Source organism: Aegilops tauschii, chromosome 3, assembly GCF_002575655.3.
Source record: "Aegilops tauschii subsp. strangulata cultivar AL8/78 chromosome 3, Aet v6.0, whole genome shotgun sequence".
In the NCBI taxonomy this organism is placed as follows: Eukaryota; Viridiplantae; Streptophyta; class Magnoliopsida; order Poales; family Poaceae; genus Aegilops; species Aegilops tauschii.
This window is the reverse complement of record NC_053037.3, coordinates 280,012,118-280,028,822: the sequence shown is the minus strand read 5'-3', so window position 1 is coordinate 280,028,822 and position 16,705 is coordinate 280,012,118. Positions and strand designations below refer to the sequence as shown.

At 49.0% G+C, this 16,705-nt stretch overlaps 1 protein-coding gene across 1 annotated transcript; it reads left to right on the top strand.

Annotated features, from left to right (window-relative positions):
- The first annotated feature begins 11,550 nt into the window (after positions 1-11,550).
- LOC120975764 (uncharacterized) lies at positions 11,551-12,123 on the top strand. The gene has a single exon (XM_040402467.1). It carries the CDS (start codon positions 11,551-11,553, stop codon positions 12,121-12,123), a length of 573 nt encoding a protein of 190 aa, XP_040258401.1.
- Positions 12,124-16,705: the final 4,582 nt, after the last annotated feature.

The window sequence follows — 16,705 nt, the reverse complement described above, 5'->3', positions numbered from 1 at the left end:
TCCTACGAAATACCGAAGACCTGTGTTCAATGCAAAGCATGAAATCGTGATGCGCCAAAGAGGCTCACCGCCGATGAGTTGCATGTGGAATTAGAGAAGGTTAGGCATATTACACCAGGAAACCATCCTGGTAATGGTAGTGGGAAAAGGAAGCATGGCAGGGCAAAAGAGAGATTATTGTTTACCCGCGGGTCCACTTTGTGGGACTTGGAGTATTGGAAATATTTGGATCTGCGGCATAATCTCTATGTGATGCACATCGAGAAAAATATATGTGACAGCATTATCGGCATAGTTCTTAATATTGAAGGCAAGACGAAAGATACCCTAAAATCTAGGACTGATTTGACACACGTGGGTATCACAAAGGATTTGCAGGTGCAAGATGAAGGTAAACCACGGGATATGGCACCAGCTGTATACGTCTTGGACAAGGTAAAAAGAAAAGAATTCTACGAGGTCCTGTCACGTGTGAGATTCCCACATGGATTTGCTTCCAACCCTAAAAGGAGAGTTAGTGCGGATGGAAACAAGGTACAAGGGTTGAAAATTCATGACTGCCACGTCCTACTTCAAAGGGTTTTACCTATTATCCTTAGAGGATTGGGCTGCCCTGACTTATACAGAGCAATTGCAGAGTTGGGACAATTCTTCAGGGAACTCTGCAGTAGAAATATCAGGATACATGCTTTGGAGCATCTTAGAGACAAGATACCAACTATCCTATGCGACCTTCAGAAGATATATCCTCCAGCCTTCTTTGATGTGATGGTGCATTTGGCTGTTCATCTACCTGATGAGGCACTGCTTAGAGGTCCAGTACAGTATGGCTGGATGTACCCTATTGAAAGGCGGCTAGGCACTTTCAAGTGTTATGTTAGGAACAAGGCTAGACCCGAGGGTTCCATTGCAGAGGCCTACATTGCTACAGAAGCGTTGACATTCTGCTCAAAATACATTGAAATAGCTGATCATCTTCGCAAAGAGGTGGGTGAAGACAATTCCAGGCTCAACGTTTTCGATTATTCCGTTCGAGTTACATGGAAGAGTCGAATGGAGGACAGACCTAAAGATTTGGACAAAATGGTTTGGTATGTGTTGAATAACTGTCCTGATATACTACCTTATATCAAGTAAGTGCTAAGTACTACAGCTTATACATTGTAATCTACTAAACTTACAGCACATTCTTATATATTTAGATGTTTGACATGATCACTATGTTGTGCAGCATCTACAAAAAGGAGTTACTGCCATAAAATCCAAGAAACATTGACAAACTGGTTATGGCAGGATTTGCAAAATGGTTCAAGAGCCATGTAAGCTTTTGAATTGCACTCTCAGTTTTTTAATATATTGAGCACATAAGATGATCAGCTTGTCTATTTTCTAACCATAGGTTAAGAAGATGTGGGAGGATGGGCAGGCAGTTGATGATGCCCTTTACGCACTAGCAATGGGTCCTGATACTCGGGTAAGACATTATGAATCTTGCATTGCTGGAGATGTGTGCTACAACACCCTTGCATGCGACGAAGGCGGGAAGACACAAAACAGTGCCATCATGAGCACGGATACGTACAGCAGAGAGACAACTGAAATGTATGGTAACATAACAGACATTGTTCAGTTGCAGTATATCTCCAGTTTCGAGGATCATTGGTGTGTGGTTCTGTTGTGCTATCGTTGGTATAACCTATTTTCCAGGATCGCAAAACCCAGAGCTGATGATTATTTCAAATCCATCAATGTCAAGGTGGCGTACTAGACCAACGAGCCTTTTATTTTGGCAAATCAAGCAACACGGATATTTTCTTGGAAGACACATTTGCACGTAGCGATGACTGGAGAGTATTGCAAAGGTTTGAGTAGAGGAATTCGTTTAATGAAGTTGCACAACAAGATGATGCTTATACTGCTCCTGATGTACAAGATTCCACAGATGTTCCTAATATCTTTGAGAACCATCACGTCAATGATGTTGGCGAAAAGATTGTCTGTCGTGCTGTGGACATACAAGAGCTGATCAAGAAGAAGCCAACGTTCGAGGACATTGAGGATGAAGAAGATGACACTGTGGGGAATTACGATTCAGACTGATACACATGGCAAAGATGTTGACGCTGCTGCTGCGGATGATGATAGATTGCTTTTGTCGTATTTGCCTGTCAGAAGATGTTTTTTATCTACTATGTGAAATTGTGTTTTCTATGACAACTGAAACCTGATGAACGTGTTGTTTAGTATTTTGCTGTGAGAACATCACTTGTTATGTATGTTGATTTGCGTTTGGTGATTGTATGACGACTAAAACATGATGACATTGTTGTTTAGTTGTACTCATATTTGGCTGTGAAACTTGAATTTGATGACATAGTTTGATGTTGGACTGCAATTTGCTCGACTTCTTCGAATGGGAACAAAGTTGACCCGACAGGGCCTCTGCTAATTTATTTATTTATTACCAAAAGGGCCTCTGCTATTTATTTATTTATAAGCAAAAGGGGATACCCCCCGATTTCCGTTAATAGAAATCATTAGATGTTCACACCACTACGCCCATCCTGCTAAACAGGTTTCATTCATTACTAATTTCAGCAAAGTGCTCATGTCATAGCTACTGAGTACATCACGAGTGCTACATACACTGCAAATAAAGAGACAATCATCCTACAGAGCACATCGATTTTGCCCATTATCTTCACAAGCTCTTTCATCTCCTCATTGCTGTCAAGGCCGTTCAGTAGTTGTTGCTTGGCCATGATCAGAGGAACTGCATCTTTAACCTTCTGCTCCGCATCTTCCTCTTCTGTCGTTCCTTTAGTTACCTGTCCAACACCCCAACCTGCTAGTATTCAGATTCCTCGGCTAACCAAATAATCAGCAAAGTTGCATTCCCCCACATCAGCAACTTCCCAGAAATACAAATCACACGAATCTTCCTTTTTCTGCACGAATCAAATTGGAAGATCATCAACCAAACTATAAAAAAATAAGCAACTGAAAGCAGCAGAACAACACTTAAACATATTACTACTCCATGATTCGGGCATTTGTAGAAGACTCAGCCAGGGTTGAGGATTGTGGTTGAGACGCGACGGATGACTCTGCGTGATTTGTAGCAGTGGCACCACACCAACGGCAGCGGGTTGCAATGAGCAACCGGCTGCGGTGCGTGTGCCGGCAGGGGTGTGATGAGACCCACAGGCGATGGTACAGGTGGCGACTTGGCGCATATCTAGTTGTTGCCTGCCGAAGAGCAGGTGGACGAGCAGCTAGCGGACATGGTTGTTGCGGCCAGAGCTTCTGCTGCTAGGCAGAGTAAGTAGAGAAGAGGAGAAGCGAACGTTGGATATGTCAGTTTCATTACTTGCAGAGTAGCGTAGCACCATATATAGTCATAGTATAGGTTTAGATTTGAACCAGCTACAGGAGCACGACTCTCTTTTTTCTAAAACTCAGCAACGTCTCTTTACTGGTACAGTAGCTTGTTCTGTACGCCTTCTCAAGTCTTTGATTTTCTTTCTTTTTTTGCGAGGAAGGAAGGAGGACAAAATTGAGTGTTCCTGGGACTCGAACCCAAGAACTCTCGGTTGAAAACCAAGGGTGCTACTCACTTATGTGGCGAACGTTCCCTGGGAGGAGGACGGCAGACAAACGCATTTTCCTCGCAGTTTTAGTTGCGACGCAAGATCGAACGGTCGCGGTTTTGGGAATGTTATCATGCGAACGAGCCCACTTTTTCTTTTCTTCCTATATATAAAAAAGTATGCTACTTGGTGTCGGCTTAGTCAACAAACGATTGTGCCAACCTTCACCGTTGGATTGACATTCAACGTTTGTCGTGTTTCTTCAGTCTCTTCTTCCTGCAGCCGCCAAAGCTAAACCAGCGCTGGCGGGACCGCCTCCTCCCGCCTCCCACGGCTGGCTGTGCTGCCGCGCACACATCGTTGCCACATTGCACCCTAAAATTCTGCGCATCTTCCCCGGCTCCTGTTCGTTCCCGTCCGAGGCCTCACCATCGTCCTTCGCCTTGGTTCGCTCGCCACGGCGCCGCCCTCCGGTGTTGTCAACATGGTCAATAACCGAGAGGAATAAGGAGATGACTGTACATGGTGAGGATGATAGTAGGGACCCAGCAGCGCGCGCAGTAATTTTGTTTTTTCGGGATGGAGAAGGGTATCAACTGGGTTGTGTGGGAGCTGTGGCCCGTCTAGCCCAGGCTTTTTATTTCATATGTTTACCACATGACCAACCCAATTTGTTTTTTTCCTTTCTGAAAATGGCTAGCCCAGCTATTTTGTTTTTGCAGAATAACCAACGTAGGCCTACTTGCTTTTCTATGCCCTGCTGGGCCAGAAATCTTTCAACACGAGGAGGGATGCATTCCGGTTTGCCCAGAAAATGGGCTATAAGTAATAAGAAATGGGCTATAAGTAATAATAAATGGGCTATAAAATGAAAAAATACAGCAAACAGGCAATTAGTTCCATTGTTTTTGTGCGGGTAAAATGGGCTATACTTTTTTCTTTCGGATTTTGACATTTTAAATTTCATTGTTTTTGTGCGGGTAAAATTTCATTGGATTTAAATTAAGGTATGTTTAGTTTTTAAATTAATTTGAATCTGGCTAGAAATTTCGGGCTGTATGCTGTTTGGGACAGATTTGGAGGCCGACTTGTGGGTCTACTAGGTTGACGTGTACGAAAGGCTTTGTCAACTTAGTCCACAAACGATTCTAACAGCAGTGACCGTTGGATGTTAATCCAACGGCCGTGCTGCTTCTTCAATATCTGATCTTCTTGCTCCAGCCGCCCAAACCAGCGCTGGTGGGACTGCCTGCTCCTGCCTCCCATGGCCGGCTGTGCTGCCGCACAGGCCGCACCGCCCCACCCTACTCCATCACTGGCCAGGCCATTCCTCTACTCACCCACACCTCCTGTTATTTTCCGGCGATGGAAGCCAAACCAGTAAACCCTCGTACTCCCCATCACGTGGGCAACCACTGCCAAGTCTTCCCCGGCTCTGTGTCGTTCCCTTCCTAGGCCTCGCCGTCATCCACCGCCCTGGTGCTCTCGGCGCGGCATGGTCAACGTGGTCAACGAACGATATCCATCGGAAGTGGACTGTACGTGGAGAGGCTGGCAGCTGGGTCCACGGCCGCACACAAGGAAATGCCTTCTTATTACGCACAAAATAATGATTCCTCCACGTGATAGCTGGGACCCACCAGAAGGGCCTCTGTATTTCGTGAAAAAAATGTTCCCCCGCCGACAGCTCGGACCCACCAGCTATATCTTCGCACGCAAGGAAGTGCCTCCTTATTAGGCACAAAAAATGAATACTCGCCCTGCTAGCTGGGACCCACCATAGTGGGAGGCTGACTTGTGGGCCTACTAAGTTGACACAGACGGAGGGCTTTGTCAACTTAGTCAATATGAACGATTCTAGCTCCAGTGACCGTACGATGTCCATCCAACGGCCGTAGTCCTTCTTCAACCTCTGGTCTTCTTGCTCTAGCCTCCCAAACCAGCGCCGGTCGTGCTGTGTGCTCCTGCCTCCTGTGGACGGTTGTGCTGCCGCGGAAGCCTCACCGCCCCTACTACTCCCATCGCTGGCCAGGCCATCCCTCTACTCACCCACACCCCCTGTTATTCTACATCGACGATAGCCTCACACCGCAGCAGAACTAGTAAACCCTCGTACTCCTCTCCATGTGGGCATCCACTACCGTGTCTTCCCCGGCTCCGCATCGTCCCCTTCCTAGGCCTCGCCATCGTCCACTACCCTGTTGTCTCGGCGCGGCCTGGTCAACGTGGTCAAGGAACGACTTCCATCGGAAGAGTACTGTACGTGGAGAGGCTGACAGCTGAGTCCACGGCCGCATCTAGGAAGTGCCTCCTTATTACGCGGAAAATAATGATTCCTCCACCTGACAGCAGGGACCCATCGGACGGGCCACCGTATTTCATAAGAAAACATTCCCCCCTGACTGTTGGGACCCACCAGCTACATCTTCGCACGCAAGGAAGTGCCTGACAGTCAGGACCCACCTGGTCGAAGCGTACGTAGCGTTGTCATTCTGGTCGCGAACGTGTACATACATACTGGTCGATCGGTCTGTCTACAGGCTACAGCGATGAACCGTGGCCGAGTAGGAAGGGCACGTGTCGTAGTAGAGGAGCGCACGTAGCATGTACACGAACGTACAGCCTGGGTGCAAGAAAGTAAATACGGCCACGTACGTACATACCGACGGGGTCTCGAACGCCTACTCGCGCATACGTACGGCCAGGGCTCGTGTACATGGAGATGCAGCAACGGCGTCATGTTCATCGGCAGCCCACCGGCTGGATCGGAATGAAAAAACTGCGTCATCGTGTTCATCGGGAACCAACTGGCTTGGATGGAACAACAGATCGACACGAGGCCTGGCATACCGCAGAGCGGAGGAAACGGCCTTGTGTTCGACTGGCCACGGTCAAAACGGGATCCTGTTCATCAGGAGGGGTCTGGGTACCGCAAAGCGGAGGAAACGGACTTCTCTTGGACCTCCTACGGTTGAAACGGAGTCCTGTTGATTGGGAGGGGTGTGGCGTACCGCAAAATGGAGGAAACGGACTTGTGTTGGAGCGTTACGGTCGAAACGGGGTCCTGTTCATCGGGAGGGGTGTGGCGTACTGCAAAACGGGACTCCACGGGCTCCTGTTCATCTCCACTGTCGACCTCCCCCAGCCTCCACGGGCTACTGTTCACCCACCGTCGACCTCCTCCAGCCTCCACCTGCGACTGTTCATCCACGGGCTCCTGTTCATCCAGCCTCCACCGCTCCTCCACCGGCTACTATTCAACCAGCCCTCTCCACGGGGTCCTGTTCGACCACCCCTCCACGGGCTACTGTTCATCCAGCCCTCCACCGGCTACTGTTCATCCAGCCCTCCACCGGTAACAAATATCAGACCTTATCCCGTTCGTGTTCAGAGTCGAATGGCGCCACTCTTCTAGACCCCCTGGGGTTGTCTTCGTTTCTTGTGATGCTCTGCAACCACTGCGCCACTGTCTTCTCGTCAACCTCCTCAGGATGGATCCGAGCGGTGTCATTCGCGCCCGAGTACATCCACATCGGATGGTCGCATGCTTGGAGAGGCTGGATGCGTCGAGTAAGGAAGACCTCCAACAAATCCATACCAGTCACTCCGTCATGGACCAGCTGAACTACCCGCTCGACTAGCATCAGCACTTCAACTTTCTCCTCCGGGGTCTCGAGCAACGAGGGAGGTTGGTGGACTCGATCCATGGTGAAGGGAGGAAGACCGGTCGACTGACTGGGCGTCGGAACATCCTTACAGTAAAACCAACTCGACTGCCATCCCCTAACCGACTCAGGAAGGGTCATTGCTGGGAAATCACTCCTACCTCTCGTCTGGATCCCTAAACCACCACACATCTGGATCACTCGGGTCTTATCATCAGTCAGACTGGCCTTCTTCATTGACTGAGAGCGACAAGTAAAGATGTGCTTGAAAAGACCCCAGTGTGGTCGACCGCCCAAGAAGTTTTCGCACAAAGATACATACGCGGCAAGATATGTGATGGTGTTGGGAGAAAAATGATGAAGTTGGGCTCCAAAAAATTCAAGAAACCTCAGAAAAAAGGATGGGGAGGCAAAGAGAAGCCACGGTCGACATGAGTAGCGAGGAGGATGCACTCACCCTCCCACGGCTGCGGCTCAAGTTCATTCCCCGATAGCCTCCCAGATCCAGGGGCAATCAAGCTCCCATCTTCCAGATCTTCTTGCCGGATTGCAGATCGGATCCAGTCCCCCTGAATCCAGCCAAGCGGCAATCCGGACCTTGATGATGACCCCCGACTCGTCTTCTTGCCCTTTGACTTCGCCGTCGTCGTCGCCTTCTTGGCGCGCACCAGGGCCGCTGTCTTGTCCTTCCCCATTGCCGAGGATTGCTCTCGGGTGGAACGGCGGCGTCGTGAGCGGAGAGGGGAACGGTGGAGAAGCAGAGGAGGAAGAAGGGGAATAAGGAACACTATGCAATCGCATCGACCTCAACGCCTTTTATGGGCTCACTTCCGAGTGGCTGACGCGTGGGCCCAAACGATCCTGTCAAATCCTGCAATAGTCGCGCGCTCAGTACGTGGCTAAAAAGGTGGTGCGAGGATCGAGGCGTCCCTACCGAATCCGGCCCGTTTATTGCGGTGCCCTCCGTCCCGCGCGCTTCTCCAAATATCGAATCCCGTGAGATCCGGGAACGGCAGCGCAACCAATCGCGCCCAAGATTTCGTGCCGCTCTAACAATCGAAGCATATCTACAAAATTTCACTCGACAAACTCTGAATGGATCAAGGCGACTGAAGATAGGACTCGAAAGTTCTAGCATGGTTCCCGACCCCGGTAAAATGCCCCTGAAGCATAAAATTCGGGTCGGAATCATCTTCAACCCCTTCTCCACTCGGACCCCGATCCATTTGGGGGCTAATGACGATGACATGTACCTAGGGTAGGGTAATAGGCCTGACCTAGACACCCTTCCCAAGGACACTGCCCTACAGTCAAAGACATTCAAAGGACAACAACATCTACTGACTGAAATCACCACAGAGTGGAACCCACTCGACCAACAGTTCCACTCGGATAACCCAATTCCATTCGACCAGGATAAAACCATTCGACCATATCAGAAACCACTCGGAGTACAGAAGATCTAAAGTCACTCAAGATGGAAACGGTCAGGCGTTCACTCCGTAGTCTTAATGACCATTTTTATGACTTTATTACTGGTGTTACTAGTAACGTCCCACCTTTATGTACATTGAACCCCTTGTAACGTGGGCTGGCTGGGGTCCTGGCGCACTCTATATAAGCCACCCCCTCCACTGGCACAAGGGTTCGCACCCCCTATAACTTCACGCATAATCCAGTCGACCGCCTCCGGGCACCGAGACGTAGGGCTGTTACTTCCTCCGAGAAGGGTCTGAACTCGTAAATCTTGCGTGCACAACCTCATCGTAGCTAGGATCTTGCCTCCTCCTAAGTACCCCCTATTCTACTGTCAGACTTAGAACCATGATAGTTGGCGCCCACGTTGGGGCAGGTGTCTTAGCGACTTTCCGATGAGGTTGCGATTTTTTCCGATTCCCATCATCATGGTTTCTGATGGTGGATTGGCTGAGGGCCGCGAGATCCGTCTCGGCGCGCTCGTTTTCGTCGCTGATGACTCCGCCTGGCTCCAGGAGGCCTCCCTCGATGTCGAGGCGCTCCCCGTCCGCGGGGCGACGCACTTTCGCGCGTGCGTCCGCGGCATTCTTCTGCAGCAGCCGTCGACTCATTATCAGCCGGCTCATGCACGTCTTCGCTTCCCACTGCTCGTCGCCGCAAGCGATCTGGTCGATCGCGGCTTCAGCGGTGGGTGAAGCACGCGATGGCCCGTAAGTCGGCCACCCCTCAAGTCGCGGCAATCAAGCCCGATGAATCTCTCTACGGGCTAGTCGACTGGCTCCGTCGAGACCCTGTCCGAGTGCGACAGCAGCGACCCCGCGGCAGAAGTCCTGATGGTCGACACGCCATGCAGCCCGCCTGGTTTCCGTCGTGGTGACGGCGGCGGCGATCCATCGTGTGTTCATGAGGAATATCATCTCGAAGCCCTCACTTCGCAGAAGAGGGAGGAGCTCCACCACCGCAACATGGAGGCCCTCCACACTCCCATCGTCGGGGAGACCGCCGAGGCCCGGGCCTTGGAGGTTGCGCACCTGGCCACTTTGGCTGAGTGCGCACGGCTGGAGAACCTTCAACATTCACTCGACGAGCGCGCTCGGCAGCAGATTCCCGAATCCAGTCGGCGACGACAGTTGTTCCCGCCTGGACCTCAGGTATACCGCACTCCGATTTAGAATCTTACAGCTGCAACCTGTATAGTAGAGTCAATCCAACCATCCCAGTCAGAGGCTGGAAGAGGTTTGATGCAGATCAGGGCACTGCTCCGGGCAGCAGGAGAACAAAACACAGCTGTTTCTCAATCTCGCAACAGGATCCACAGCAGATCTGTGGTGGCTGACACAGTATAGTCGGCTCACAGCCCAAGATCGCCCCTGCGGCATGAGGGACGTGGGCATCGCCAAGAGCAGTATTTGGGTCGGAATCACGAGCAGTATGATCATCGATTCGGCCGTGGTGACCGCCATCGAGTGCCTAAGCCCCCTCCGAGGAGCGGATCATATGTGCCCCGGCAATATGATGACAGATACCCATACAGCGATGAGCGGAGGGTCCCAGTCGACCCAAGGGAGCCAGGGTCTGATGCGAGGTCGATCCTCGTTCAAGGCCTGGTCGACATGAACAGAGCACACAGGGAAGGACTCGGCAGAGACCGCCCGACTGGCAGCAGAGTTCATGTCTCCGGACCTGAGTGTTTCAGTAGAGCTATCAGAGCTGCTAAGATTCCTCTCAACTTCAGGTTGGCAATGGGAGTGAGCAAGTTTACCGGTGAGTCGAAGCCTGACACTTGGCTGGAAGATTACTGAGTGGCTGTACAGATTAGTGGTGGTAATGATGAGGTAGCCATGAAGCATCTTCCCCTGATGTTAGAGGGTTCGGCCAGAGCATGCCTGAATCAGTTGGCTCCAGGCAGTATATTTAGTTGGGAAGAGTTGGCCCGAGTGTTTGTCAGGACATTTGAGGGCACATGCAAACAACCTGCAGGGTTGGAAGAACTATAGCATTGTGTACAAAAACCGAATGAAACTTTGAGGGATTACATCCAGAGGTGGACAACTTTGAATCACACAGTGGAGAATGTGTCTCAACACCAAGCAGTTTGCGGATTCAAGGAGGGCGTTCTGTATAGAGAGCTTAACCTGAAATTTGGTCGGACAGGAGACATGACCCTGACCCGAATGATGGAAATAGCCACTCGGTACGCTAACGGCGAAGAAGAAGACCGACTCCGCAGTGGCAATAGCAAACTAGTCGGCCAGGACACCGGAGGAGGTAATTCCAATCAGAAGCAGAAGCGCAAAGCCGAGCCCGCGGGTCCTGAAGAGGCTGCAGTTGTGACCCAAGGAAAGTTCAAGGGAAAGCCTAAGGGGCCCTGGATCCCCAAGAAGGTAAAAGATCAAGCAGGAAATGATGTGTTGGATTTTCCATGTCATATACACACCAAGAAGGATGAAGAGGGGAACCTGATTTATCCCAAGCATACCACTCGACAGTGTCGACTCCTTATCTAGCAGTTCCGAGAGAACCAGCCCAGTGAGAAAGAAAAAGAATCTGATAAGGATGAAGACAAAGAGGAGGATGATGGTTTCCCCAATGTCAATTCCACCTTAGTGATTTTTGCTGACGTCGAGAGCAAAAGTCGACTGACAGTCATAAATAGAGAGGTGAACATGGTTGCCCCGGCAACAACGACATATTTGAAGTGGTCAAAGACTCCTATCACATTCGACCAGTCCGGTCACCCCGCACACGTAGCCACCCCCGGGAGGCAAGCATTGGTGGTCGACCCGGTCGTTGGGGGCACCCGACTGACCAAAGTACTGATGGATGGTGGCAGTGGCTTGAATATTTTGTATGCTGAGACCGTCAGGGGGATGGGCATTCCGATGTCCAAACTCAGTGAAAGCAACATGCGATTCCACGGCATCATCCCTGGGAAGAAAGCCGATTCACTCGGCCAGATCACTCTTGACGTGGTTTTCGGTGATTCGAAGAATTACCTCAAAGGAAAGTTGACATTTGAAGTTGTGGATTTTCACAGTGCCTATCATGCTATTTTGGGCAGACCTGCATATGCCCGTTTCATGGCCCGACCATGTTACGTATACCTCAAGCTGAAGATGCCTGGTCCCAGGGGCGTGATCATAGTCACTGGTAATCGGCAGAGAGCGGAAGAGTGCCTCCAAAGGGGCTCAAAGATCGCTGATGAACAGATGGCAGTAGTGGAAATGCAAGAATATCAGAAGAACGCAGATCCGAGTGATTTGTTGCGTGCCAAGAAGCCCGCTTCAGAATCTGCATTTCAGTCGTCTAGTGAAACGAAGCCAGTTCACATTCACCCGACCGATCCCAATGCTGCTCCGACTCATATTTCAACAACACTCAACAGCAAATAGGAAGAAGCGCTCATCCAGTTCCTCCATAAGAACTGGGACATCTTTGCATGGAAGCCTTCTGACATGCCAGGTGTACCCAGGGGACTGGCTGAGCACCGTTTGCGAGTCGACCCGAAAGCAAAACCTGTCAAAGAGCATGTTCGTCAGTCCGCTGTGGAGAAGAGGAAGGCCATTGGCGAGGAGGTGGCTCGGCTTCTGGCAGCTGAGTTCATCCGAGAGATATACCACTCCGAGTGGCTCGGCAATGTCGTCATGGTTCCCAAGAAAGACGATTCACTTTGCATGTGCATCGACTTCAAGCATATCAATCGGGCCTGCCCGAAACATCACTTCCCTCTTCCCCGCATCGATCAAATTGTTGACTCAACTATGGAATGTGAGCGATTGTCCTTTTTGGACGCTTATAATGGGTACCATCAGATCCGACTGTATGGACCTGACGAGATAAAAACAGCTTTTATCACCCCATTCGGGTGCTTTTGCTATGTTACCATGCCCTTTGGTCTCAAGAATGCTGGTGCCACATTCATGCGCATGATTCAGAAGTGCCTGCTCACTCAAATCAGTCGGAATGTGGAAGCATACATGGATGACTTCGTGGTTAAGTCGCGTAAAGGTTCCGACCTGCTGACTGACCTCGCTGAAACCTTTCCAACCTGAGGAGATATGATATCAAGCTTAATCCGTCGAAGTGCACATTCGGAGTCCCAGGTGGAAAGTTACTCGGTTTCCTCGTTTTCGAATGAGGGATCGATGCAAAACTAGATAAAGTTGGCGCAATCCTCTGAATGAAGCGCCATGTGCATGTGCATGACGTTCAGAAGCTCACTGGTTGTTTGGCCGCTTTGAGTCGATTCATCTCTCGTCTCGGTGAAAAGGCATTTCCTCTTTACCGACTGATGAAGAAATCTGATAAGTTCGAGTGGACTCCTGAAGCTGACGCGGCGTTTGTAGAGCTCAAATCCCTGCTTTCCACCCAGCCGGTGCTCACTGCCCCAATCAGCAAAGAGCCTTTACTACTTTATATTGCAGCCACTAGACAAGTTGTCAGTACAGTACTCACGGTCGAGCGGGAAGAAGAAGGTAAAGCCTACAAGGTTCAACGCCCAGTGTACTATATTTCTGAAGTCTTGACTCCATCCAAGCAGATATATCCGCATTATTAGAAGCTTGTTTATGGAATTTACTTGACCATGAAGAAGGTTGCACATTACTTCTCAGATCATTCGATAACAGTCGTCAGTGACGCACCATTGTCAGAAATTCTGAACAACAGAGATGCAACTGGTCGAGTGGCAAAATGGGCGATTGAACTCCTTCCGTTGGATATCAAGTTTGAGGCAAAGAAAGCAATCAAGTCCCAAGCAATAGCAGATTTCCTCGCCGAGTGGGTTGAGCAGCAACAACCGACTCAGATTCACTCAGAGCATTGGACTATGTTCTTCGATGGATCCAAGATGCTGAATGGTTCTGGTGCTGGGGTAGTCCTAGTATCCCCGCGAGGTGACAAGCTCAGTTATGTTCACCAGATTCACTTTGATTCCTCCAACAATGAAGCTGAATATGAGGCACTTCTCTATGGGTTGCGTATGGCCATTACACTCGGCGTCCGTCGCCTAATGGTTTACAGCGACTCAGATTTAGTGGTCAATCAAGTGATGAAAGAGTGGGACATCAGGAGCCCAGCTATGACTGGCTATTGCAATGCAGTGAGATAGTTAGAAAAGAAGTTTGAAGGGTTAGAGCTCCACCATATACCCCGACTGAAAAATTAAGCAGCTGATGACTTGGCAAAGATAGGTTCTAAGCGGGAGCCCATTCCCAGCAATGTGTTCTTGGAGCATCTTCACACACTGTCAGTTCAAGAAGATCCTTTCACATAAGAGTCCCCGCAACCAGAAAGTTCTACTGATCTGACTGAAATTGAAATTCCATCACCCCCGATTGGACGGTGCCTTATGTTGCATACCTTCTCAGAAAGGAACTTTCGGAAGATGAAGATGAGGCCCGTCAGATTGTCCGTCGATCAAAAACCTTCACCGTGATAGGTGGACGGCTTTTCAGAGAGAGTGTTACTGGAGTTGCTCAGCGATGCATCACGCTAGAAGAAGGTCGAATGATCCTCAATGATATCCATTCGGGGACCTGTGGTCACCATGCGTCCTCTCAGACCATCATGGCCAAATCATACCGAGTGGGATTCTATTGGCCTCGAGCAAATGAGATGGCAAAAGATATAGTCGACAAATGTGAAGGCTGTCAGTTCTACTCCAACATGTCACACAAGCCTGCATCAGCCTTGAAGACCATCCCACTCGTCTGGCCATTTGTTGTTTGGGGATTGGATATGGTTGGACCCCCGAGGACTGGCAGAAGTGGTTTTGCTCATTTGCTTGTAGCAGTCGACAAGTTCACTAAATGGATCGCAGCCAAGCCCATCAAGAATCTCGATTCAGGCACTGCCATCAGTTTCATCACAGAGCTGACATTCAGATATGGAGTCCCTCACAGTATTTTCATGGGTAATGGCTCCAACTTTGATTCTGATGAGTTCAGAGCATTCTACGCTTCCCAAGGAACTCGGGTCGCTTACGCGTCTGTCGCGCATCCACAGTCGAATGGGCAGGCAGAGAGAGCAAATGGTTTGATCCTCCATGGGCTGAAACCCCGGTTGATGCATGACCTCAAGCATGCGGCTGGTGCTTGGGTGGACGAGTTATCATCAGTCCTTTGGGGATTGAGAACAACACCAAATCGGTCGACTGGTCGGACCCCTTTCTTCATGGTCTATGGGGCTGAAGCCGTGTTGCCGAGTGATTTGCTTCACAACGCGCCCCGAGTAGAACTTTTTTCAGAAGCTGAAGCAGAACAAGCTTGACAAGATGTTGTTGACCTTCTAGAAGAAGAAAGAGAGATGGCTTTGATCCGATCGACCATTTATCAGCAAGACCTCCGTCGATTCCACGCCAGAAATGTGCGAGGTCAAGCATTTTAGGAAGGTGACCTTGTGCTCCGAGTGGATCAGCAACGGCCCCACAAGCTTGCTCCTGCTTGGGAAGGTCCCTTCATCATCACCAAGGTGCTCCACAACGGAGCATATCACCTCTACAATGTGGAGCACAAGAAGGACGAGCCACGTGCTTGGAATGTGGAGCTGCTCCGCCATTTTTACACTTAAACACTCAAGTCGACGACTTGTAATAAGAATCGTTCAGTTTGCTTATCAAAGACAAGATTTTTGTAATAATCTTAATGATTGTTGTCCTGTCAATACATGTGTCCAAATCCCCTAGTGGGTGTCTTAGCTGTGAACCTGATTCGCCTAAGTCTCAAAAACTACTTCGAGTGGAGAGCAATCCTCCCACTCGGAGGCTTAGCCGCGAACCTGATTCGCCTAAGTTTGAAAAATCCTACCAAGTGATGGGCAACCCTCTCACTCGGGGGCTTAGCTACAGTCCCGCACTCACCTAAGTTTGAAAAATCCTTGTAACATCCCAAATTTTCAATTTGGTATGTTATACATAGATCATCATTGCATATCATATTTTATTGCATTTTGACAAATCCTCAATAAATCCTAAGCAACTCAAGGACCCTCGGAGAGAGTTGGGGATTTTCTCGAATTTTCATATTTGATTTTCATCAAATAATAAAACGAGGATTTTGGTTTTAATTATTTTCTCTCCGGAAAATATTTCATTAAACAAAATAAATGAGAGGAGAAAATATGAATTCTCCAAAACAATTGAAATACTGGAGGTAAAATGTTAAAATCATTTATTAGAATTTATTTGGATTTTATTTGCAATTTTTATTGCATTAAAAATATTGCATGTTTTCAAAATATTTATTTTGTGTTAAAAAAATGTTCACCCTATTCTAGATTTTCTAACTAGACAGGGAAAATTTATTTTATATTTTTTGGACTTTTATTTATTTTTCTACGAATTATTTTCCGCAGAATGTTTTTAAAATAAAACGCGCGCGCCCGCCGGGCCGAGTCCAGCCGCGCGAGGCCGCCGGCCCACCCCGCGCCCCTCTCCTTCCCCAGCACGGGAGCGCCGCCGCGCCGTGTTTGCCATGGACACTAGCAGATGTAGGGGAAAGTAGGTGTAACTGTCTACCCATACGTAAGGTGCAAACACTTCTGAAAGACTGTGTCTCGGTCATCCGTTACTCAAACACCATGTAGTGCGAGTAATCCAACGGAGGAGATCGAGTCTTGTGGGGAAAAGTGCACAAACCTCTGCAGAGTGTACAAACTAATCATGGTTAGCCGTGTCACCGATTATGGACAACTTGAGTATCTAGTACTTGGATTATCATGTGAATCTCATCACTATGTTACTTCTAATTAATTTTGTTGGGTTATTGATGACATTTAATTGGGATTGAGATGCTGTCAACCATCTCAATGTTTCACAACCACCATGATAGTTAAATAAAATTTATTCCTTTGAAATAGGATAAAATTGGCTTTTCGCAAAATTGTTACCATAGAGCTTTCCACCAGCCATATATGCATGTAGTATAGCATTATTATTGTTCATTATTCTCTATGCGTTACATTGCCAGCATATTC